The sequence below is a fragment of the Zonotrichia leucophrys genome, chromosome 2, assembly GCF_028769735.1.
Source record: "Zonotrichia leucophrys gambelii isolate GWCS_2022_RI chromosome 2, RI_Zleu_2.0, whole genome shotgun sequence".
In the NCBI taxonomy this organism is placed as follows: domain Eukaryota; kingdom Metazoa; phylum Chordata; class Aves; order Passeriformes; family Passerellidae; genus Zonotrichia; species Zonotrichia leucophrys.
The window spans coordinates 71,548,108-71,574,997 of record NC_088171.1 but is presented as its reverse complement, the minus strand read 5'-3'; the positions used below and the strand labels follow the sequence as shown (position 1 = coordinate 71,574,997).

The window sequence follows — 26,890 nt, the reverse complement described above, 5'->3', positions numbered from 1 at the left end:
ATAGAATAACTGGTAAATTCCTTCTTCAGGGCTGAAAAGAATTTTGAAGGGACTTGAGAAAGGATTTGTGGTGCTCAAAACTTGTTCATTCCTGCTGTACAAACTGTTCAAATAAAAAGATGCCTGTCCTATTAAATCTGTTACATATCCTGCTTTATATCATGGCTGCAACAGCACTGGTGCTAATTGTCCTATTTTTCTAGTTGCAGTTCCTATCTTCAGATGTATTGCTGTTTTTTAAAAAACCCATTCAACAAACCTGTTGCTATAACAAACACCTAAATAAAACTTCCCCAGGAAATTTAGCTGGGCTGCTTTTTAAAGGAAATCACGTGGCTGTCACAGCTTTGGGACAGGTGCTAAAGATTCTCTGCAGGCCATGCAGTGTTGTGGCCTCCCTGATCCACTGCATTGTTTCGCAGTTTTTTTGGTTCCTCTTCACGGCCTGTTTTTCCCCTCTCTCCCTGTGTGCTGCTTGTGCCAGAGCATTATCAGATGAGTGTGCTGGAGTCTGCTCCCATCAGCTCCACCGTGGGCCGTGTGGTTGCTAAAGACCTGGACGAAGGCATTAATGCAGAGATGAAATACAGCCTTGTGGATGGAGATGGACTGGATGTCTTTGATATTAACACTGATCCTAATTACCAAGTTGGCATCATCACTGTAAGAAAGGTAAAAAAGTTTCCTTTTTATAGTGATTTATATGGCTAAGTGTCCGGGTTACATTTTATGTGTGGAATATTCCCTATGCCTGCAGTAACTTGGTTCCCATTATGTGACAGTAGCCCCTTTCTGGCTGTAAAACACGATTTCTTTAACATTTATTGCTAAAATATGAAAGCAGACTGCATTCCTAAGAACAACTTTTATAAAGTGGGAACATCATTAACATAAACATGTCTTTTCCCACCAAAGGAATGCTCTGACTCCTTATTTATCTATTTAAATATTCTCTGTAGCTTAATTATCCTACAATGCAAGAAATTAGATCAATATTTGCATTTGAACTGTACATATTTTTCACTGTGGTGTTCCACAAACAATAATAAAGCATGCCTTGGAATTATTTATAAACCAATAAAACCCAGGCAGTGTTTATTTTTTTTTTAATTGCTGCTTGAAGATCCATAAATGCTAATTAGTCTAGAGGAAGCTGTCTCTAAAATGGCAGCTGTGAAACTGCTGGTACTCTGTACCACAGGCTATGCAGGAAGGCATTGAGTATTTTGCTTAGGCTCCCCGCTATGGGATATTTATTCTACAATCGTACATAAATGTTAGAAGTTCAACTCTGTTTCTAGGTTATGAAATTGTAACCATATTTCTGCCTAAGCATCTCTAGTGGACTAATAAGGAAGTATAGTTTCCATTTAAATGGCCTGGGATTAAATTGTGCACTAAAATGGAACAATACAGGGGAGAGCTTTGACCTTGCAAGCCTCTATGCCCTACAGCAAAGCATTTAAGCATGTATTTATGGTCACCTTTCCCCAGCTCTTTTTTTGTGTATATTAGTCCCTAAAGTTAAGCATATCTTCTGGAACGAAATAGATGCTGAATGCAAACTCCAATGTAATTTTCCACTCGTTTATCAATGAAAGAAAATAGTTTCTTTGGAGCAAATGTGCCAATAAGCTTGACCTTCGTTATTATGAATACAGTTTTGCTACATTTTCTTGTATGTCCAGAGGAATTATAAAATGTATGGTATCAATCATACCAGATATATACTGGCATCAGGTGCATATGCTCAATCCACCTACTGTACATAAACATTCGTAATATTGTATGTATGTCTCTAACTTTATGTAATGCTGTGACTATCAATAACCAAACACTGGGAAAGTTGTCCTTTGAATCCCTTCCAAAAAAATTCAGCTGGTGTCGATATAAAAAGATATCAAAATGGGAGGAAAGGGAAGATAGAATTTCTAAACCAAGAATAAAATCTTTTTTAAAAGTAAGCAAAATTTCCCCTTTAATTTTTCTTGACAGATTTCCCAAGCAAAATAATTAGCGCCTCTAACACAGGCATCATAAAGCCAGAACTTGCAGTTACTGACAAGACTACTGCTTGTGGTGTTGTGGCTACTTATCACAGCCTACTAATCCCACAAAATGTTGAGCACCTCCTGAAGATTTACAGTACCTTCCAGGCTGCCTGCCTGGGATACTGATGCTCACCCTACTTTCCTCTTCTCCCTGCCTTCCCTGTTGCACTGCCCTTGGAAGGCAGGGTGCTGGGTAACCCAGCCAGCGCAGCACACAGGAGAGCCCTGTCCTGTCCTGCCTTCCTTCCCTGACATTGCCTGATCAATCACTTTCTCACAGTGGGTCTTGCTAAACTCCCCCCTGCATGGTGCCCCCTCTCAGTGCCTGTGTCAGCAGTGCCAGAAGGACAAGGACAAGGACAAGGACAAGGAGAGCTTTCCATGGGCTGCCTCTCCTCTTGGCTGTGTTTTGCAGCATGCTAAGTTCACAGGAGAAGGTAACTTGCCTGCCCTCTCCATGGGACCAGCATTGGGAAGAAGTTTGAATGCACCCATGGGAGAAAAGTCTGATGAGGGGGACAGTGTGCTGAGGCATTAGCACAGGAGAGAAATGGGAGGTAAAGTCATCTTTGACAATGAAGGCGAACAGGAACATCAAAAATGCAGTGGTCTAGCACACTTGTCTGATTTTTCTCATTTTTCTAACTTGATCTAGGTGATTATGTATTTTAATAATGTAATTGGGTTTTACAGCTGTTAAGTCTGTCTGTGATTTAACTGATTTTTTTGTATCTTAGCTTTTTAGTGTACACACAGTGTTTCTCATGCAGTTTTCTTCACGTGGGAAACAATTCAATAAAATGGCCTCTTTCTAAGTATATGTTTAGGCACCTTTACATTGCACATTCCCTACCAGATGGACAATAAGTGTAGCTTGGTCCGGTGAATATCTTACTGCTATTTTTACAGCTCATAAATATGCAACTGGTAGACAATAATGACTCTGCAGCCAGGGATATTACATTTGTAGACCTCACCAAACCCTAGCTGACAAGTGCTATGCCTGCAGTAGCTGCTGATGTACCAGGTGTAGCTAAAGGCAGCAGGAGCAGGTTTCAGATCACCTGTTTGTAGCTGCTGCCACAGACTGCACAGTTTGTACTGACTCGCTCACTGAGCAGCATCTCCAGCAATACTGGACCATCATGTCCCCAGCACAGAAACCTGTTCCCATTCCAGTCTTCATTCCTCACTCGCATGTACTAAATGCTGAGTGATCTTCAGTTTTATAATTTCAAGAATGCCAGTCTTTAGTCAGGCATTCCCTATGCAGGACATCAGTACTGGTAATTTACTGTGAAAGCAGTTTCATATGTCACTGCAACGTGTCCACTTCTGAAGGAGGAAGCTCTTGGGGCAGCAGACAAGTACTGAAGGCTTGGTTGGATCCAGGAGGTGTTTTGAGGCCCATGCCTGAGCATGGAAATCTTCTTCCTGATGCATGGAAATCTTCTGCAGCCATGAGGTGTGTATTAAACTAATACACACCTCATGGCTGCAGAACAGGGCCAGCTGCTCCATTGAGCAGGGCAGAAAAGAAATGGGTTATGACTGGCAAAGGATAAATTTACTGTCACAGTCATGATCTTTGTACCTTTGACTTCCAATGGCTTTGGCATCCTCCTTCTCTTTTATTTTGCTTCCTATCTCCATGTGTCAGTCTGGTGATTGGTCTTCAAATAGAAAGAGCTGAAAAGAACAAGCAAAGGGATTGGATGGGAACAGCAGATATCTTACTGCAGCCGAAATGAACTGCTGCTGTGTGTGGTAATTCCACACATGAGGCTCAAATCCTTATGTCCATATAAAGCAGCTCTTTTTGAAAACTACTCATATAGCAAAGAGGGGTATGCCCCACTGGGTGACCCTGAGATTAGCCATTTCTTTCCTGGTACAAGATTTGTCTTGCTCAGAATCTGTGCAAGCTAAGGGAATTCACTGTGCTGGTTTCCAGCATCAGACCTGCCCAGATTATCCAAGTAAAGGGTTGTGACCATTTAACCACACTGCAATTGCTTGCAACTTCTGAATGCAATTTGAGAAGCGTGACTGTATTCTCTGTGAGCTGTACTTCATCTGGTAGCATTTTTTGATATTTTGGACTGACCCTTCCATACTGTTATTCTGTTTTTTTAAATCCTTACTGTAATCTCTTACCAAGCCTGGTAAGTAGCACATTAAATATGGAAATTTTCATTCAGATCTAAGAAGGTTTTGGAGATACCTTATTTTCTTCAGGGATCTGTGAAAAGAAGATGGAAGGGAGATGAAAAATTTATTTGTTGAGACATTCAGTGTCAGCATTAATTACTTCTATATCCATGAATACCAAATATGTAGTTTTATCTAGATAGGAAATCAAATTCAGGTAACTACTGAGTAAGCTGGCTCCCTTTATCCATTGTCTCAAGAAGGAAAAAAAAGGGAAGAGGGAAGAGGGGAAAAGGGAAAAGGAGACCATTCTCAGTCTCTGCTTCAAATAATACTTGAGTATTTAATATTTCACATTTCATATTAAGTGAAAGAGTTCCCAGAGGAAGATATCAGGGATACTTTATAATTAAACTGCTTTGAAATTAATCTGTTCTCTAGGCAGGGAGCAGATTCAAATCCTAGCACTCATTACACCTGGATGGTGAACCCATGTTTAGGATACTTACTAAAAGGAGGAGGTGAAGAAAAAATCTCACTTCTAGGAAGGATGGATTACAGATAAAAACTGGAACAAGAACTTGCAAGAGAGGCTGACCATGTTCCCTGCTCCCACTGGAGCCCCTTACCAGCTTGGCAAACAGGGGTCTTGGAGACAAGACTCTGGTGTCCTCAGGGGAAAAAAAGAGGATGCTAACTGGGACCTCTACCTCCTGTGTGAGCATCCTTGTTCCTGCCACTGGGCCCATTTTTGAGGAACCAACTGCCTTACCTTATTTTCAGGTACTCTCATTAGCGTGTGCTTGTTCATGTATTTTCCTCAGAGTGGCATGAAACAGGTTGAGTGAATCACGATGCAATGCCGAGGTGGCTGTTTATATTTTCATTTTAGCAATAAGAATGAAAGAATATGTCTTTTGAAGTGATCTGCAAGTATTTCTCCCGGCCTTTTCAGCTCAACTATCAAATTAAAGGCAGAAAACGCATACATTTCTAATACTACTGTCTTTCAAAGCTGTTTCTGCATCTGCAAATATTTATCTTTGTTGCCCTTGAAATTAAAAGTAATAATGATATGGCTCGGTGTGCCTGATGGTAGATTTAATTTTTTCTCCTCAGCCTTTAAGTTTTGAGAGCAAGAAAAGCTACACCTTGAAGGTAGAGGGTGCCAACTCTCACTTGGAAATGCGGTTCCTGAACCTGGGTCCCTTCCGTGACACCACCACTGTCCACATCAGTGTGGAGGATGTGGATGAGCCTCCTGTGTTTGAGTCCAGCATCTACTTTGTGGAAGTGCCCGAGGATGTGGAGATTGGGACCACCATACAGATCATTTCTGCCAAGGACCCAGACGTGACCAACAACTCCATCAGGTCTGTCCTCTCTTTGTGTGCTGCCCCACGAGCAGTCCTTAACACATCTGGTTGGTGGGGCAGTGGTGAGTGAGAGGGATTCTTTCTTTCCAGCCAGTAGTGGTCATCAGAGGGTTTGACAAACCAGACCTCACACACTGAGGGCTCTGTCAAAGCGATGCAGGAGCTCCCCCTGTTCTGTGGTGTGGAAGACATCAGCATCAAGCCTTGCAATGAGTTGGTCAGGCATGTCCTGACATTAAAAACAAACCTCAGAATCTTCCCTGTGCTGGCACAAAACCTGACATTGTCGCTGAGAACCCACTGCCATCCTGATGGCAAGGGGATAACTTGCTTGTCCTTTTTCCCCCTTCTCTTTCAAAGGTTGCCCTTGTCAATAAGCTAAAACAGACAACTACTTTTGAAGTTGAGTGAATGCATGCTAATAAATATCAAAGAACTGTTAAATTATCTAGTGTCTGGTCAAAGATGCAGAGTTAGATATTCCCATAAGGCAGTAAGAAAGGTAAAGGTGCATTTACAACCATGGGAGCTTCATAGGTGCAACTCAGCAAGGAGCCAAAGGAGCAGATTTGTGTGATCACAGCACTCTCTTCCATAGTGGCTGCTGGCCACTGCCAGCCCCATTTATCAGAGGAGAGTGTTCTTGTCCAAGGCCAGCCCACACAGAAATTTTCACTACCTACTAGTGCAGGCACTTTGATTATCCCAGGAGGTTGGCTGCTCCTCTCATCTGAGAGTTTCAGGTGTTGAGCTGCTGTTTCACTACCCATGCATTGGCTCAGCTTCTGACATGCCTGTGTTCAGGAACAGTCCTGGGAAATACAGGAGGGAGTTGAAACACTGAGTACTAGGATTTTTTGAAAAAAAGTAAAATCTAAATGAGCAATCCTTTGGGCTTCAGCTAGAAGATCTGAGCAGACACAAAGCCTGTTCTTCTTAATGGTATGGCACTCTGTGTTGCTGGTCTAATTATTTTTTTTTCATCTCTGCTACTTTAATATACCTATCTTTTCTGCCTACATTATAAGGTTATCATACTTCTCATGGCGTTGCCTCAAATTCCTCAGTAAAACTATTATACTGTCTGCATCACAATTTCATTACTCGAAACTTTTTTCCATTTGCATCCTATTTTGCTGATTGAATACTGTCTGGCATCATCTAAACCCTGCAATGCAAACAGCTCTCTGCTAATCTGCTTAAAATAGTATAAGAATAATTCTGAGGACTATCAGAGGGTAGAATTGATCATTGTTATTTTTAATGAGTTTTTTCTTAGTTGTTTCAGAGCTTTGCAGTGACTGCCCTTGATGAACAACACTCTATAAACCACAGAATCTATCAACAAAGATACATTTTAAAAAAAAAAAAGTTGTAAATATGCACAGACTCTTTTGTAACTCTGTTCTTTGACAACTTCCTTCCTCATTTCTCCCCACCTTCCTCCTTTTCCACTGCCCTTTCTTCCCTATTTTTCCCCCATGTTGAGGTAAAGGAACAGATTTAAAAAGTAATAATAAATACCATTTGTAGTGCTGTCTAAAATGCAGATAGTCAGAATTAGTTCTTGCATTTTCTGTGGTCTCCTCCATTCATTCCAACTCCGTGCAGTATCAGCCTGACAACGTTTTAAGTTGAATTCACTTTGCACCGGGCAAGGCAAGCTAAAACAATAATCCCAAATATTTACTATGTTGCACAAGCTGAAATCCATCTGAAATTTAAACTGTGACCTGGCTCAAATCCTTACTTTCCCAGCATCCAGTACGTGGCTCCCACACTGTGAAATTCTGATGGCTGGAAATATGCCATGATTGTTTTTAAATGATTCAGGAAGATTATCTAAATAGTACAGTGGAAACAAGTGTGCAGGAGCAGATACACTTAACAAGAGAACTTAGCTGGAGAATCTAGAAAAAGATCCACCTGTGCCTCTTGACTCCAGTGCTTAATTCTGAACCACTAATCACAAGGCTATAGTCAATTTCAGATACTCATTTGCCTTAAAATGTCAGAGAGAAATTATTTTATAGCTCTCATACAAGAATAATTATTGTACCAAAATATAGAAACACTCATTGTCTATAAATCAAATGCCTGAGGAATCTTTTTATTGATGAAGAGTTAGAAAGGACTGGGAAGGAAAGGGACACAAACCTGCCATCCCTTCCACTTTGATTGTTCTGAAAAAGAGTGTAAAGGAATTTCCCAACAACATATCTCAATAGTGTTTTATATCCTGGTTTAATAAGTCCCTATATAAAGAAAAGGCTGTCATGCTTGTTCCAGTGAATGCATTCATGCTGAAAGGAGAAAATTCAGAAAAATGAGCCCCTTCAGTGTCTGTTGTGACTAATGCTTTCAATTCCCATCCACTCTGATGAAAGTACCAACAAAAAGGACAGAAAGGCTGTGACATTTACCTAGGCCTGTATGTGGCTTTGGCCAAAGTATCCCTTGCCATGCTCCCTCCCAGTCAGCTGGAAAGGCAGCTTGCACAAAGTGCCTTTAAGAGCAAGGTAATGCCTGTGAAGGATACTGAGTATTTTACCCACTCTGAGAAATCGTCCCTCTGACCGAGTTCTGCAGGGACCTCTGTCCATCAGCTGCCTCCCTGCCAGGTTTACTGGCCTGCAGGCACCACCACATTCCCCCACTCACAGGGGCAGGAAGCTGGTTCCCAGCACTGAACTGACACAACATTGGTCAGGAAGGTTCAGTAACTACAATGAATCAGCCTCACAGAGGGAGCTGTTTTCTCTGACTGGATGCTGTGAGAAAGGCACACATCATCCTCCTGGTGCTGACACAGCTCCATCAGTGGCATGCTTCAGGATGCAGGTGGAGTTTATTCCCCTCAAGAAGGAGAGAATACAGAAGAAAAGGAAGGGAATGGTTCCTCCTCATCAACCTAGGGGCTCAGAGAATGAGCTGCTGATCTGAAGCCATTTTCATCCTGTCTGAATTTGCCTAGAGACAGGGCATAATTAGTTCTCTCAGAAAAAAAAATTATACTCCTCACTGGCAGATTTTCTCTGTAAAACAGATGTTTCTGCACTGTTCTGTGCCTTACTTTGAGGCTTCTTCCTCTAAATCTTCCTGTCTTTCAGCTCCATTCAAGCACTAACTGTTAAATGGCATTAGCCCCATGAACTTTTTCCAGCATCTCACTCTGGACCTATGCAAGTCTAAGAAGCGCATAACTAGGTTGTGGAAGAATGTGGATCTGCTTTGTATGACACTGTCCCCATTGCTGGGATACTTTGGTGGCTGTAACACACAGTTTTCACAAGGGTTGCATAATATTTTTCCTATGTGCTCTTGCAGATACTCGATTGACAGGAGCAGTGATCCGGGACGGTTCTTTTATGTCGACATAACATCGGGAGCACTGATGACTGCAAGACCTCTTGACCGGGAGGACATTTCTTGGCACAACATCACTGTGCTGGCCATGGAGCTGAGTAAGGAGAAGGCAGACTGTACATAGACTAAAGAGATACAGCAGACAAAGCAGGCTGAGGGGCCTGAATTCAAAGTTTACATATTGTTATGCACTGAGTGGGAAGGCGCATTAAGTGAATTGCTCCTCTGACATCAACCAGCAAATACTGCATTTTATTTATTTTTTTATGCTCATTTTCACAGGGTGGTGGGAGGCATAGAGGATGGCAATTAAATGCAGAGTCCTTCTTTTTCAATTCATTATCATTCCAGGGATTTATTTAAAACTCCTCCTGATGTGTTTCTGGCAGAGCCCTCTCACTTCAGAAAGCCAGGCTAAAGAAAATACTGCAAAGGCTGCACAGCTGCTAGAGCTCCCAGTCCTGCCTGGGAGGATTGAGTGGTGCAGGGATGGGTAGGCAGCAGTGATCCTACACTGCTAGGTCACTAGTTGAAATCTGCTCTGGTTCAGCAGCAAGTAAATGACATCGCCATCTGCTTGCTACATAAATAATTTGGGCTAGAGTGCTTTGGGATCTTCGAGTATGCTGAACTCATTATGCTTTTGGGTTTTACAATGAGCTAAAACTCAGCTCAGGATTCATCTGTGCTGGGTATTTTTCAAGGCTGTGAGAAGAAGGAGATGCTCATTTCATTGTGTCAGTATGAAAAATTTAGCTGAGTTTGAAATGCTCACAGATGTGAGCTTCATAAAGGAGCTTCAGATATATAAGCAAATAAAAGGTTCACCTAGTCTTCACCTGAAATTCCTTCGGTTCACATAGCTTTTGCTCAAGATCTCAGTTCATCTGTGAGGGGCAGCAGCTTTTCTGCAGCTTGGTGCCAATAGCTGAGTCATTCCTTGTGTCTCAGAAAGCTTCCTGCACATCTAGCCTGTGCCAGAGATATGGAGCACTTTGAGAGGACAAAGTTTCAACAAGTTTGCCCAAATTGCAATCAGCCAGCTTGAAAGCAGGGGAAATATTCCACAAGAGTTGGAGTTACTCTGCCACATATTTGCAGGCTGTTCCAGCACACGATGCCTTTCTGTGCCCTTTTAAGTAGTGAAAGTGGTTGAGACAATGGGATTTCGCCCCCATCTGTTTTGACACTACTTTTATTTTCAGCCACCAATGGCCATTGCAATACCAGGCATCTGTAAAAGCTGCCCCTGTAGCAGCATTGAGGGTGAGAGCAATAGGAAGGCACGTCTTCCTTTGGTTCCCTTTCCATCAATCCTCTGTCTGTTTTGCTCTGTACATGTGCAGCACAATATTTTAATTTAGTGGATAGTTTCAAAAATTTCATAGCTCTGCACTCCCAAATAGCCCTAAAGGTTAGATCAATTATTTCTAAGAGTGTGAATTCACCTGCCACAACAACAGGTGTGTTAGCAAGATGTATGTATGCATGTGGGAAGCTGAAGGATTACATTACAAATTAGGGAGAAACAACACAGTTTGAGGATTATCTGAATGACACAATGCAACACATGTTGTGAACTGCAGTACACTGAACATTTAATAAAAATTCCATAGTTTATGCAAACTCTCTATTGTTTATATGAATATATCATTTCTTGCTATAAAGGGAGATATATTTGGAGGTAAATGTACAAAATGCTACAGCTGAAAAGAAGATGAAATACTAGTATTAAAAATTTTTCTTGATTTTTGCACTTCTGCTGATCCCTTAACATTTTTTTCTTTCTGATTACAGTTTTATTTTATCATTAAATGAGGGGGGGAAAGACAATTTGAGGCAGACAAGAACAGTAAGAAAAACAAATTATTCTGTAGCCACTTAGTTTGGAATTTGTGAAGATATGCGAAAAGATGTACAGATTTACTGACAAAGAAAGTTAATGCACCAGTAGGACAGAAACATCACAAATGATGTCATGCAGAATGTAAAATTTTCATTGCAATTTTAAGCTTCACTGAAAGCTTTTCTGTTCAATTTCATGTGTTATTACATTTTAAACCTCTCTGTACAAAGTATCAAAGACTTAACACTATTTTTGAGTTCAAGGAACATAAATTTTGAGCAAAACCATCTCTGAACTGAAGATAGAAACTGCCATTTTTAACAAGTTCTAAATAACAAGTCTGTCCTTAAAAAAGTACCTTCCAAATTCATGCTATCAGTAGGGAGGCTCAACAAAGAGTATTGCCCAGTTGAAGGACAATTTAAAAAAAAATGGGGTGTTGTCTAAAATGTTTGCTGTAGAAATAATTCATTGGACTGAACCAGTTTGAAGTCTTTTACAGAATTGATTTGTTTGTAAAATATGTGATTAAATGGGAAGCCAGGCTAGACAGAGAGCAGCATTTGCAGCTTTACTCTGAGTCACACAATACCCAAGTTACCAGAGTTCCCAATGGGAGAATGTGATTTAACACAAACTAGTAGTGGAAAACCTGATTTACCTCTTGAGCCAAGTGAGGAGCAGCCTCTTCCCCTTCCCACATTCTGCCTTTCTTCACATTAAACCTTCTTGTTCCAGATAACCCCTCACAGGTGGGCAGCGTCTCTGTGACAGTGAAAGTCCTGGATGTGAACGATAATGCGCCAGAGTTTGCGAGATTTTATGAAGCTTTTGTTTGTGAAAATGCCAAAGCAGGCCAGGTGAGAAATGCTCGTACCCCCAGGGGTTGGGAAGGGTATGCTGTCCTACATGGAGGCAGCATGCCAGGAAGGGTGAGTGTTGGGAAGAGGGCTCAGCTACTCACACACTTCATCTGAACCCTTAGCAGCAGCTGTCTGCGCTTCATTCCAAAGGCAAGCATATCTCACTGGAAGGAGCATCACATAGAGTATCTCTTCTGTTTCTCCCACATTTCTTTTATTCTCCCAAAGTAGATTCTAGGCTCACTGCACAATACATTTCATAGCTGAAATAAAGCCTTCCCTTAGGCATGTGCCAGCAGGCAAACAGCCAGTGTGTCCTGTAGCAGCATCAAAGAGAGGAGAAGTGTTATGAGAAGTGCCACAGCACCAGCTCAGGCCACGTGTGACAGACAAGGCTTACTACTAAATGTTTAAAGAGCCTTAAGCACACCTGGACTTATGGGAGCCGGACATAACTCACTACATCAGCTTCAAAGGGGTGCAAAGCAGAATATGTTCTGCTGTGAACTGGAGATCACAGAGAGTCAAAAGCAACACAAGACTTCCCATTACACACACTCTAAAGGAGCAGCTTCAAGCAAGCGGTGAAGATTCTTCTCCTCTCCCTTCCAAAACCCCATCAAATCCTTCATACAAGGTCACCAGTGCCAGAGACAGATGTGAGCTCTCCCTGGATGGACCTGCTGCAAGCTCTGCTGCTGATTGTTTGTGGGGAGCCTCTTCTTGCTCCACCACCAGCGTCCACGGTGGGGACTGGTGCCTCCTCACGCACAGCTGACTAGCTTAAATAGCACTTACACAGACACACCTCTCATGATCTGTGAAGGAAAATTATACAAGTAGTATCACTGTGTGTTTGCAGAAGCTTCTCCCAGCTGTGTGAAACAGAATGAAATAGCTGCTCACTGCTGGGGTAACTGTCCGTACAACTATCATGTATAGGATATTTTCATCTCACCAGTTTAGAGAGCTTTTTAGTAATATAGGCAATAGAAGTCATTGCCTAGACCTTTTTTCCTGGTTTTGAAGGATGAGTGTCCTAGGAAATAAGCTGTTTAAGTTCAATATTATTATGAATGCTAACCTGAACTACTTCCTTCAGCAAGGAACACTAAATTCTATTACCACATTTTAAAAAGTTCTGAAATCAGTTTTAACGTGGTGAAAGAGCCTTTATGGGTCTGACATTTGCCTTTGAATCCCAAAATAACTTTCAAGTCAAAAAAATCCAGGTGAAGATTTATTCCTTGTCCAAAAAGATGCCAGAATGTTTATTCAGACAGTGCTAATTGTGCTTCAAGCTGTTGGACCTACTTTACAAAGCCTCTATAAGTGAAGTAACAAATCTCTTTCTCGATTTAGCATTGTCTTCGTTTCTTTAGTTTGGTGTTATTTATTGCATATGCATTCTGCATGGTTGGCTTTTCTCTCATTTCTACTGACATCTTGGGAAGAATTTTATTGATTTAAAACTAAAAGAGTGGCAAAATAATCAACCTGAAGTCCTTTTCTACCTGCATAATGAAGCTGAAAGTAAGTATGAGCTTTCTTACAAGCTCTCTAATGCACAATAAATCTTCTGAAAAACCTGGGCCTCCAAAAGACAAAAAGAAATGTGCAACAGAAGATAGGGATGCATGACAGGAAAGCATCTGTTATTTGAGGTAAACTGAATAGCTCTTCCTTTGTTTAAAAGTGATGTGCATGACCACAGAAAAACAGATGACCCCTGCAAGCTTTTGAGTCTCTTCTTGACAGAAGATTGTACCTCTGGAGAGCAATTTTATTGAAATGCTGCAGTTGCTTATATTTATAGATATAAAATACCTGTTATCAGTTTGATTGTTATTCATATTATAAATATTTTGCTTCTCACCCATTTCTACTTTTCTCTTGTGTTTTGTAGCTGATCCAGACAGTGAGTGCCATCGACAGGGATGACCCACAGGAGGGTCAGCACTTCTACTACAGCCTGGCTCCAGAGGCAGCCAACAACCCCAACTTTACTCTAAGGGACAATCAAGGTAATCAGAGTGGACACAGACAGTTAGCTACTCTAATTTCTAATGCCTGAATTGGACTTGAGAAGCTGTGACTTACAGTGGGTGATAAGATTGCCATTTCAAATAATACCAAGTGACACCTGCTCCTTAAAGGCAATAATAAAATGACATATTACTTAATACACTTGAAGGTTATAGGATATTTTCTTCTCTATAAGTATTCTCTAGCAATAGGCTCCTTTTCCTTTTTCGACGAAATGTGCCAGTGTTTTGTGCAAATTCAGGTCTTTTGGTCAGGCTGCAGGCATCTTGGATTATCGGAGTGGAAATTGCATTTGCTCAAAAGGAGATGCTTAAAGGTAGGATAGTAACTGGAACTAGAAGACAAATCTGAAGGGAATTACATTGCTCTTTTTTTTTTTGTCCTCTTCATGTTTTCTCCCAGGCACAGAAAAAAGGAAGGGTTTTGTACTGCTTCAGTCTTTTCCCCCAAGCTCTTTTTTCTTTCTCCTTGCACATCCTCATTTCCCTAGAGAAAGAGGGAAGTAGGGAGGACTCGCAGACCCTTGGGGAAGTAACTTGGTGTACAGCTGAAGGTCTGTGTAAGATGACCTAAGTAGAAACTGAAACACCAGTAGGAAGACTCATGGCAAATCACTGGCATTTGAGCACTTTAACCAGTGGAATTTGATTCTTTTGGGAAAGCTTTGGTGGTTTTGGACCCTGCAGGAAAGTCCTGCCATAGCAGGCCTTTGCATGACTGCTGTTGATAGATGATTTCCATGGCTAAAATCAGGCCCACACCAGCCTTCATTAGGAAAGAGGGATGACCTTGAGTGACCTGGTACAGAGCTTGGAAAGTCAGTACTGAGGGGCTGGGTTGTATGAGTTTAGTGTGTAAAGTACCACGTATCAGCAAGCAATTCCAGAATAAATGGCAGAAAGACTGGCCACCTGCAGCATCTATGGCCAGCCTCCAAGCCCAGCCTTGCTCCCACACACTGCTTGCCACACTTACTTCCATAAGCCGCTATCTGGGCCACTCCAGGCGTATCAAAGTGCAACAGAAAGGCTTATAAAGAATCCCATGCATTCACTTACCAAACATATCTTAAAACATGGTACTTGCAGTGTCTGGAGCCCTCCTCCACAGCATGCTCTTTCATCCCAAACGTATTTTTCTCTGTAGTGTCCCTGAAGGCTCCCCACACAATTTCTTGCATTTTTATCCCCTTCTTTCTCTCCTTGTCTTTTTTATCTGTGAGTATTTATTGCCAAAATAAATGAACAAATATAACACAACTATTGCTAAAGCATTTGGCAAAGAAAGCTCATTTCATCCTCAAGGCATTGTTCTAAAAAAAGAAACTTGCAAAACTCCCAGCATCAGATGCACTTTTTCTGTCTCAGGCCATGTTTGCAATAATTCATAGTGACAGCAGTGACTAAATGTCTGTGCTTCCCACTCTCTATAAAATACCAGTTTTCCATATATATATATATATATGTATGTATATATCACAAGAAGCTTAAGGTAATATTAGTTACGAATTTGAAATAAAAATTATAAGTATCAAACCACTGACTATTTGAATGATCCACATAGTAAAACACAGTATAAGAAGAATATTAAGCTATTAGAGAGCATCCAAAAGAAGGGCCATGAGGATGGTGAAAGATTTTAGGAGAAGCTGTATAGGGTGACTCCAGCATTTGGGGTCATCTGGTCTGATCATCCTGGAGGAGACTGAGGGGAGACCTCATTGCACTCTACCATTTCCATGTGAGGGGAAGCAGAGGGGCAGGTACTGATCTCTTCTCTCCGGTGACCAGACAGGACTCGACAAAACAGCATGAAACTAAGTCAGGGAATTATATGAGGAAGAGGTTTTTCACCCAGAGGCTGTATATGAGCACTGGAAAGGCTCCCCAGGGAAGTGGTCACAGCACCAAACCTGTTTCAGTTCAAGAAGCCCTTGGGCAAAGTTCTCAGGCGCACAGTGTGACTCTTGGTGTATCCTGTGCAGGGCCAGGAGTTGGACTCATCCTGAAGGGTCCCCTATAACACAGCATATTCTATGACTCTATGATTAAGGGTTTATTTACTGCCTCAGCAATTTGGAGAGCCGTAGTCATTTCAGTAAAAGTAATTTATGCTTATATTTTCATCTAGGGGCCACTAAGAGCTATATAAATCATGCAACTTGGGCACAAAGGGGGTACCTACACTGTTTGTCACAGGGTGGCTAGACAAGAAACAGAACACACTTTGCTAGTCACAGCCTGTGCCCATAAACACGAGACAGGAATGCTTCCCAGGCTGTGGGAAGGCACTGTTAGGATTAGCAATTGTGCTGATTACTTGGTTGTCCAATATAGCAGTAAGAGAAACTGCAAGACATGGAGCCTCCTTGGCAACAATTAAAACCTTGATTTATACTGAGCAACAGATAGATCACAGTTTGCATTCTGATGAGCTGTTTTACATTTTTTTTTGGCCCTTGTAATTTTGGTCTCTGAGAACTTCTTCAGACTATTCATCCTTTGCATATCTTCAGCAGACAGAGAAATCCTATTGTTCTCCTTTATAGATGGGGATCTGGGGCAAGGAGAAATTAAGCTACTTACATGCTGGATTCTCTTTGAGTTCAGTAAAATCAATGAGAAATAGACATGTTAAGTAGCTGCAACAATCTGGGCACAAATGGCTTCTCAAGGCCTTATAGGATAAATGTGATGAAGCAGGGAATTGAGCTGGAGTTTCCCATCTCTTTGGTGTCTGCTGTAGGGCATTGGCAAGACATCCTCCTTCCACCCTCTTCCAGGTGAGACTATGCTGGAAATAAGTTAGAAAGAGAGGCTTGCTGTAAGAACGAGCTACAAAATAAGTTTACTACATTTCTAGATTAAACTCTGAGTTTATCTTCTGTTGAACCTTAATCACTGCCCTCCATCTTTGGGAGCCAGGAACTGTTGAAGACAGAAGCCTCTTATAATAAGTGCACAATCAGGATCTGTCATACCCACCCAGGCATAGTATCCTGGCAGTCCTTTGCATTACAATTAAATTTCTCCTGGGAAAAATCTTTAGCTATTTCTGCCTTCCCTAAATCTGTGGTTTACTTCACACATGTAAGCAGTGAGCTGAAAATCCTCAAGGAAAGTTTTGACTCTTTCCCCGACTCAGTGGTGTCTAGATTGCCTGCTTCCTTGTGTTCTTTCTCCCACTCCTGGTGGAATATTTATATTATTCCTAGCTCTTCATAATTACTACAATCAGGTTTTAAAGTCTAACAGAATTGTCAGGCTAATCATCCCCAGTTCTTCTACAGGTTTGTGCAGAAAGAAACCAAGCCTTTCTTGTGAGAAGAGCAGTGGTTATCTCTGATCTCAAGGTTGGGACCTACACAGTGGTTAGCTCCCCTGACCTCTCCAGAGAGGTACATCATTTCCAGAGAGGCAGAAAGCTGCAGGAAGATGGTGCTCCCTGGCTTGTTCTCACAACCACATGAAGACACCAGCCTGTAGCCCTGTGGGAAGTTCAGTTTTCACACAAATGTGGAACCAGCCATGCTGCAATCTTCAGCATCTCTGCGCAGTGCTGGAGCTAAGTGCTGCCAGCAAGCCTCCACGAGCCAAAGTTGCTGTGCTGGATGCTGAGAGGAAAAATGTTGTGCATTCTTATCAGGCCTGCTTTTTCTTTTTTAATATAATAGGGCTTTCGTGTCCTCACAAGCCCTCTTCTCTTGATGGTTGGGGCTTAGCAGATATCAAATTTGGAATAAAATTGTGTATTCCAGTTTCTGCCATGCTGCATCACATTCCAGCTCATCCTTCGCACTGCGCTAGCACGTCAAATCACATTGGCTTTTGATGAGTCACACAACAAGCTTTGGCACCAGTGCATTTCACTTGCAGAGTAACAGGTAGAACAATTCTTTAGGGATGATTTGGATGCCTGCCTAGTACAAAGCAAAATGAAGCAAAAGGCCCAGAATGTAATCCTGGGAGTTACAAAGAGAATTTAATTACCAAGAACATTTAAGACCTGGATGATATGGTCAGGGCATCACAGTCTGCTGTGTATTTATACATATATATCTTTCAATATTAGATTATAGAAACTTGGTTTTGGCCTGAAAAGAGTGGTTAAAAACCCTTGAGATCTCTCACTACCTGATTTTTCACAGCTTCTGTCAACAGCTTGTGACTTCTTTTGCAGGCAAAGTACAACCAGCTCAGAATAATTAATCTTTTTTCCCCTCACAAAGAGCAATTTTACATGAAATGAGGGTTTGCTGTCACCTGAATAGAAGCTGTGACTTCTAGTGTAAGTCAGTTTAAAGAAAGTGAATCTTTCACCCAGGAAAGAGAAATACAACCAAATTACTCCAGTTAGGGTAACTCAAGTATTTTTATTAACAGAGCATAAAAGCACTTTGCCACTTTCTGCCTTTGGGCTGCTTTTCCTCATGACAAAACTGGCCCAGTGATGAAAAGGTGTGATATTAATAGCTGTGGAGCACATACAGAGGGCACATAAACAGCCCAAGGGAGAGAAAGCACTTGTATGTGCCCCAGTAGAGAGAAGGGAAAGGCTTGAGCAGGCAAGGGCTCCTGTCCACAGCATTCCCTTTGCCCAGAAGCCATGGGAGGCATGGGGTACTGCTCTCTGATGAGCTTTGGGACACATTCCTGAATCATGGAGCCATTTAGGTTGGAAAAGGCCTTCAAAATCATTGAGTCCAACTGTTAATCTAATGCTTCTGAGTCCCCCACTAAACCATAGCCCTAAGTGCCCCATCTACACATATTTTGAATGTCTCCAGAGATGGTGACTCAAACACTTCCCTGGGCAGCCTTCTCCAAAGCCTGACCATCCATTCAGTGAAGAAATTATTCCTAATATCCAAGCCTCCCCTAGCACAACTTGAGGCTATTTTCTCTTGTCCTATTGTTTGTTCCGAGGAAGATACCTACCTATGTCTGTCCACACCCACTGCACACACTCAGAGCTGCACTGCATATCAAAGATGAAATCAGTAAACACTGACACATAATCAGTTTTAAGCAACTTTTGGATTTTATCTTGCACCTAGTGTTTTTTCCTCAAAGCTCCAGCTCTGGGGACCACATGGTTTAACAAGACACTACAAATCACTATACATTTGCATGCAGACACGTAGCACACTTCAGAATTTTATGGTTTTAGAGTAAAAGCTTGAAATGTCATTGACGTGCAAGAAAAAAGTCCCTGAGATTCTTTTTAAAAACATGTCACAAATTTAAATTGATCTCACAAACTGTGGAACCTGACATCTCAATACTTAGGTGTGCCTGTACTCTCTGATGCCATAAGATTAGAGGCACAGAGTTTGTAACTTGGGCCATAGTTTAGGTCTAGGAGACAAATCTGGCTAATCTAGCTTGAGTTTGTCTGTATTCCATAGTTGGCTGTACATGGAGTTGAAGCTCCTGATTTCCCTTCAAAAAGCCATTAAATCACTTTTGGTGTCTAGACTACAGTAGATCATATAGCTGAATTTATCTGCATGTAACCTGAGTATCTACACTGAAAAAAAATCAGCCAAGATTTAAATCTTAGCAGTGAACGGACAGAGGAATAATAAGGAAATTGAACACTTCTATGTTAATATTTTAGGTTTTTTCAGAGTCTACCTGTGATCAGAAGGTTTGTTGCCTTTTCCAGGCAGCAATCCCATTGTGCCAATCCACCTGGGACATCTGATCAGCATCCTGCATTTTCAAGCATAGCAAATGTACATTGGTAACAACCTGGAGATGCAGATGGCCAGACTGTGTGACCTCTTTTGAACCAAGGGAACAGGAAATAAAACTAAGTAGTAAAAGAAACTGCATGAAGATAATTTCCCAAAAACTGCCACAGCATCAGTGCAGAGAATCAGAGCTTGTAGGTCTGCCAAAGAGAAAAAGTACCTGTACTGTTCCCCAGTAATCTTTCTTGGCCCTAGCCTTGCAGACATGTTTGTAAGAAAGGACAATTTTCATGCAAGTTTCTTTAGTCTCTTTGGTGACTCAGTTCACACTGGAGACATTCAGTCCTGCACTTTCCAAAAGCACTGAAAAAATCAACACTCATCTCCAAAGAGTTCTGCTTTGGCATCCTGAGAAGAGAATTGAGAAAAAGCTCCTGAATCCATTTTTCACTTTTTTTCCACTTTTTTAGATTAGGAAACTTGGTGCACATACTGAGAAATTTGGGGGAGGAGATAGAAAGGAATTCAAATGCCACTGGTAAATGTTGACATTTTAAAAAGCATGTTGAATATGAAGGAAAAAGCCCCAAAGGTAGGAATTTCCCTTGAAATGGCCAACAGCAACTGGCTGTTAGATCACTCTTTTACTATTTTTGTCAGCAGCATCATTTTGATTCCTTTTGATTTAAGTTCTTATAAAAACCGGCAGTCAGACTAAATGAAGCAGAATGGTCAAATCAAAGTAGAATAATTCTGATGACAACACAAAGCATTCTGGCTTTTTTCTATGGCAGAAATACTAAAGAAATTGCATGTACTTCACAGAAAAAATGTTCAGTTGTGAATTTTTAACTTGCTGCTGCTTTAGGGTAGCAAGCTGGGTTTTTTCCTTTGTCCCCTTGTTGCCTCAAGCAGATGATCATGCCATGTATCAAAAACCACAGAGTACCATCACATGTCCACAAAGGTCATATGCCAGCATCTCCAAAATGGTGGCAGCGTCTGAGACCTAGAAAAGCTGCTGAGCATAAGCAAACAGGAACAACAACTTGCCTTCAATTGCTCATTTCTGTCTTGCCCTCTGAAATCTGAATACTGTGAGTTTGCTCTGGGCATCTTATATCACAAGGGGTAAAGGCAACTCCTAATGTGTGTATGCCTCTCAGGTTTGGATCTATGGCCTGAGAAGATACTGGAAGAGGCAAAGGAGAGGCAAAATTATTAGTGATTAACTGATAAAAAAAAAATAAGAGAGAAGAAAAAAATGAATGGGGGTCTAAGGCTGGTTTTATTTAAACATTATTTCTCTGCTGAATGTATTTGCTCTGCATATAAGCCGTCCTCTCTGTTTATCCCCTGCCCCTAGACAATACAGCATGGATTTTGACACGGCGCTCTGGCTTCAGACAAAACGAGCAGAGCACATTTTACCTGCCCATCCTGATCAGCGACAACGGGCGCCCGGTGCTGAGCAGCACGGGCACGCTGACCGTGCACGTGTGCAGCTGCGACCAGGAGGGCGTGGTGATGTCCTGCAACGCCGAGGCCTACGTCCTGCCTGTCAGCCTCAGCCGAGGCGCGCTCATCGCCATCCTCGCCTGCATCTTCGTCCTGCTGGGTAAAGTCTGCACTTCTTCCTGGGAGGGACAGACTTCTCAGTTCTGGCCATGGTGCTGATGCATCAAAGGTGTAGGACCCAAACACACACACACATATCTGTGTATACCTATATATGTAGATGCATGTATGCCTAAAGGGCCAAATCAAGGACTCCATGGTGTAGTCAGCTGCATATGGTTTCAGGATCTGGATTGTAGGAATGGGGGAAAAGGTACTGCCTGCAAATATTTCTGCCAGATGCCCAAAGTGCTAGCATGTCTGATATGACCATGTTTTCCTGTAAGGGTATGGCAGTGGGAAGTATTGAGAGCTGTGGCTTGGGGCAGGCTAGTTTCTCATCCTGATCCACAGGAAACAGTAGTGGTAAGCCCAGTTCCATTTCTTGTCTTGGAGAGAGATATCCCCACCTCCATCCTTTTTCCTTGAGACTCTACATTTAAATGGTGCCTGTGCTGCAGTAAAGGAGCTGAGGGTCTTGCATGAGTTCTGTCTCCACAATTAAATTTCATGCTTTCTTTGCTCAGACATTCTATGTCCACTGTTAGCTGTTGGTACCAAAAGAACTTCAGTTCCCTTGTTCACTCTCTCAAATCATGATATACTAGCTCAAAACACACATTCTCTGAAGTTTCAGAGGACCCAGTTTGAGGAACAGTGTAGTAAGATACAGGAAAAATTGTTTTAAAGGGCCTCAGTTCTGGCTGTTCAAAGGAGCCTAGATACATTTGCTCCAAATTTCAGTATCCAAAATCTTTTCTGAGTTCTAACTCTGGAAATAGTCACCAAGTCACCAAGCACATTTTCAAAAGAAAAGGGCTCTGGTGCCTGTACAACCACTTTTCCCCATGCTAATAAGCACAGCGAGGGTGAGGAGCACCAATACTGCAGCACTGCAGGAGGCTTGCAGATAAACAAAAAATTCCTTACAGCAGACTTAGGGCTAGCTCTGCGTTTTGCTGTGTAGGCACACATATCACAGTGGTGCCTTAGGACCATCCATCTCTGTCACATGCAGTGGCCAGCTCAAGAGGCATCCCCAAAGCAGGCTGCAAAACCCACCCACAGAGCAGAAAGCAAAATCTCTATGGCACTGCTGCTGCAGATAAACTGTTACTGACCTCTGAGCCGGCTAGCTTAAAAGAGGCAACTACCTCTAGATATCCATGTCCTGTGTCACCAGGAGTTAAGAATTCAGGTGAGGAAGGGGACAGATTAGCAGGACCTCAAGCTACCAGTTTTGACTGGGGTGTGAGAGAGAGAGATTTCTACACCCCTCAGCTTGCAAACACCACAGCTCTTTAAATCCAAGGGGCTAGTTGGGCTCACCCAGGGGAAAGTAGGGCTGAGGAAAGTCTGAAGCCCCAGCAAGACCTGTGTCCTTGCTGACAGCCCCGTGTCTTGCTTGGCTCCCGCAGTGCTGGTGCTCCTCATCCTCTCCATGCGGCGCCAGCGGAAGCAGCCGTACATCATTGACGAGGAGGAGAACATCCACGAGAACATCGTCAGGTATGATGACGAGGGCGGCGGGGAGGAGGACACAGAGGCGTTCGACATCGCCGCCATGTGGAACCCGCGGGAGGCCCAGCTGGTGGTGAAGAACCGGCAGGACATGCTCCCTGAGATAGAGAGCCTCTCCCGATACGTGCCTCAGGCGTGCATCATGGACAACAACGTCCACAACTACGTGCTCGCCAAGCTGTACGAAGCTGACATGGACCTGTGGGCACCTCCCTTCGACTCCCTGCAGACCTACATGTTTGAAGGGAACGGCTCGGTGGCGGAGTCGCTCAGCTCCTTACAGTCCGTGACGACAGACTCAGACCAGAGCTACGACTACCTGACGGACTGGGGGCCGCGCTTCAAGAAGCTGGCTGAGATGTACGGGGCCACGGACAGCAGCGGGGTTCTGTGGTAACAGGAGAGGAATGGCAGAGGGCTTTCCATGTGAAACGGTGTCCAGTTCGGTCCATTCTCATCAGATGCTTCCACGGACATGGGTGAGGCCTCATGAAAAAATAGCAATACAGTGCTTGGATGAGAATGGGAAGAAGGGTGTGAATGAAAGTCTCTCTGGATCAGCTTTACTCAGTTAAATTAAGTCACATTTTTGAAACTATGAGAAACAGAAGGAAGGAAGTTTTTTCCTGGTTCTTACAGCAAAACTGGAGAGCTCCACGGCATTGCTCTCTCTCTCTCTTCCTTTCTCTCCCCTTTGTACACGGCAGCTTACTGAGCTCTATACATCAGGGTTCAAAGATCTGTAAACTCCACCTGTAATCTCCAACTCACTGAGAAGTTGTCCCCACAGAAGAGTTGCTTCCCACTGGTCATTTCTTCCCCCATTAAAACAGAAAAGAATTGCTTGCTAACAAAAGAAAAAATCCACAAAGCAGAAAATTGAAACTGGAATCTCAGAGGGCTCTTTGTAGACTAAACTCCTCCCTCTGTTGCTAACAGAGCTCTCTTTTAATCCTTTAGAAACAAGGCTGAGGTTGGAGGTTCTTTTCCCACGTGACTGAGAGGGCTGGGGAAGAGGCTTTGGATTTCTGCTCTAGTTTAGTGGCTGATCTGTGAGTCACTGGCGTTAACACTAATCCATCTCCTATCAAGTTTGTGTAAATTTATTTCTTGACTCTTTAAAACCATGACTCTGCTAAACTGCTCAGAACAAAACCAGAAAATCTGCCTCTTTTGCACTGTAGATGTCTCTTCCATGTGCCAAATGTGAAGATTAGATTCTACCAATGAAAGCCAAATAAATTTTAAAATAAGAAAAAGCTATATTTGGTAACTACATGGGTTAGATGGGCTTTCCTAATCTGTGTGAGGTCAATCCAAGGGATGTTTACATACTGTAGATAACCTACTTGAACAAATGCAGTATTATAGACAAATAAATGGATGTAAGAAAATTACATGTATAAGTTTTGTATATTTGTTAATTTTGGTAATAAATATGATGTACTGCATACAGTACAGTACCTTAGCACCTCTTTTAATAAAAGTTAAACAGAAGGGAAAGTCTGATGGCAATTTATTGACTACTTTGCACACAGCAGTTAGTGCTCATCTGCAGCTTGACATGCCTTGAGCATCAAGAAAAAATGGTTCATCAGCATCGTGTCAAGGATACAAGGCTTCCGTTTGCAGAAGTGAGCAGATTGTCTGCTTCTTTTATCATTGTTCACTTGGACATTGCCCTTAGCAGAGAATCTGCCCAAGTACAGCCCACCAAACTAGTTACTTTTCTAATCGAATCATGATGAAGTCAAAAGAAAGTCTTGCTTGATTTTTTTGAAACATTAAGGCCAGGGCATTGATAGGCTTGGAAACCAGTTACACAGCCCTGATAAGAGTCTCATGCCTTCAGAGCCATGACAGACTAAAATAAAATACCTATTTATTCTTACTGTGCAGTCAGTTTTGTGCCCAGGTGTTTGTATGTGTAAATGAGAAGAGCTAGGGAAATTACACTAACACAAGTTTCATGGAAAGTGGCAAAAGGCCTCTGAAAGCAGAACAGTCTGCAATGGAATTTGTAGGTTTATTTCTAGCTAAGGACTCTCTACACCTCCAGTTGCCCAGAAAATAGATGCGCACACATAGTGCACATAACCACCCAGCTACCACACTTCCACTATGGGCATGCCATGCTCAGTTCCTGTTGCAGATGGGCACAAACATTGCATATCTCTCCTTTGCTAATCTTAGGTTGTACCAATTTAAGGCAGGAGCCTTGTTTCCATAGACTCACACAATGCCACGCATCCCTGGAGAGCTATGCACCCACCAAGGAAAACAGGTTTTAGTGACTTCTTTCTTGTTAATCTGATATGATGAAAATCTGGGCCTTCACAAACAGTATGCCAAGGGTTCTGCTTATGACCTGAACATGCTTTACACCATTGCAGAAAGAGCACTGATAATTATTTGATAGTGATTCTTTTACTCATACTGTAACACTCACCCTCACATGTCATATTGATTTTAAAACATTCAATTAGAACTGCAATCATCATGATCAAGGAAGTAGTCTAAAGGACACAAAGCTGCTGTTGCAAGTCTGAGAGCTTCCTTGCCTCCTGCCATGACAGATACCACAGAACACAGGCAGGAGCACATCTATTCCACCACTTCCCTGCCTGATCTAAACAATAGTTTTACATATTTTAAGCAGATGCCTCCTTCTTCTTAAAGCCCCAGCTGTTAAAGCTCTGTCACCTTTCTGGGCAGTTTTTCTAGGCATCAGTAGACTCGTTGCTGAAAGCCTTCCAGGGGAAGTTTAAGGCGTGTTCACCTTGCAGCCATACAAGCCTGCAATGCACATAGACGATCTTGTCCCTCCACAGAGCTATGATTTGGTATTTTCAGAAAACTACTGTCTCTCCCAGTAGTCACAGTCGGCAGTAACAAAAAAGCCTCCAGATTGTTCTTCATATCTTGATTCCATGATGGTTTAAATCTCCTGTCGTAGGCAGAGTGGGAGGATGGGGTGTAAAAGTACAGTCCAGCATCACACTGCCTTCAACCTCCTGCATGAGAGTTACCCCAGGATGAGCTGCCTGACAGTCTGTTTTGAGTCCACAGAAGCCTCCAGACGTGGTCTCTGCCAGAGAGATTGTGCAGCAGCCAGGAGCAGCTTTCCAGGGTGTGTATCCCCCATTATGGAAAGACCAGCAGCCCTTTTGCCAGGGCCTTGCACTCATGCCACAGGGGAATTCATAACCCACCTTCCTAAGCTGCATGGCAGCATTAGGCTCTCTGATTGTCCTCAGGTTTGCCTCCACTTGTGATCACAGTCAATAGCTGCACAGCTTGATGTTGCGACACTTACCAGCTGGTGTTTAGTAGGCACTTGGCAGCCTGGCACCTTTTTTTCCATTTTATGGAACAGGTGACAGTGTTTCTGCAGTCTGTGAAATCTCTATGCCAACAACCAACACTTGCATCTATCACACTGCCACAAACAAAACAGAAGAACCCTCTGGTTTTGCTGATGAGATATGAAAAGGATCCATTTTCAGATGCATCAGGGCTCAGCAGGCCCAGAGTAGAAGAGGAGACTCCAAGCCCAAAGGAAATGCATGGTGCCACAGACTGTCAGTGAAACAAGCACACTGGTCACACAGGTCCTCAGCCTCCTGCTCAAGGGCAGCCCTGGCTGTGTGCATGAACATTTGCAGCACTATGTAAAACCTGCTCATGGTTTACAGCCAGGGAGCTCAGCCTGCCATGGTGGAGGGACTGGGCTTTGCCACGCCACCAGACACCTCCAAGGGACAGTCTCAGTTCTGCAAGGCAGCCACTATCCACTGCCCTGCTGTAAGGGCAGAAATGTCAGAGGGCCAGGACAAGGTCCTATGCGCCCTCACCAGTGTCCCTAATCCCCTTGTGCTCCAAGGCTGGTCTGAGTGTACAGAGCTTTTACCACTATTCATTTTGGCTTGTTCCTCTGATGACATTTTTTCCACAGCTGCCAGTTCTCATGGAAAACAAAAAGGACTTACCATCCCGCAACAATCCCCTAGTCTCAGCTGTGGCTGAAAATCAGTGGTTCAGAGGAAAGAATAATAGAGCATGCAAGTCATTTTACTAATTTCAGCCACTTAAAAATTGAGCATATGGGCTAAGCAATCCATCTCAACTCTCTCTCTCTAACAAACAGAGTTAGACAAAGAGTGATTCATTCCCCCCATCCTGGCCATCTGTATGATGCTATGGCCCCCTGGAGCTGTATGCCTCTCAGTTAATGGCTGGGCCTCTAGAGATTCACCCCTGCTGCTCAGTCTGGCCCTAGGCAAGACATTCCCAAGCCCTCTGCCCTACATTTGGTTGTACCAGTGACCATGGGCAAACACTACAGTCTCTGATGTTTT

The 26,890-nt window shown here is 42.7% G+C and overlaps 1 protein-coding gene across 2 annotated transcripts in view; it reads left to right on the top strand.

Moving 5' to 3' along the window:
- The window catches only part of CDH20 (cadherin 20), a 118,174-nt gene extending 94,142 nt beyond the window's left edge, over positions 1–24,032 (top strand). Inside the window, exons 6-12 of one of the 2 annotated variants that reach the window (XM_064705439.1) lie at positions 485–672; positions 5,322–5,575; positions 8,906–9,042; positions 11,529–11,650; positions 13,560–13,677; positions 20,761–21,012; positions 22,430–24,032. In XM_064705439.1, the coding sequence (XP_064561509.1) occupies positions 485–672; positions 5,322–5,575; positions 8,906–9,042; positions 11,529–11,650; positions 13,560–13,677; positions 20,761–21,012; positions 22,430–22,929 (1,571 nt within the window). In that variant the 3' untranslated portion in view covers positions 22,930–24,032. The remainder of the gene's footprint in view (positions 1–484; positions 673–5,321; positions 5,576–8,905; positions 9,043–11,528; positions 11,651–13,559; positions 13,678–20,760; positions 21,013–22,429) is intronic. The other variant, XM_064705440.1, reaches the window with a different exon arrangement.
- The last annotated feature ends 2,858 nt before the right edge of the window (positions 24,033–26,890 follow it).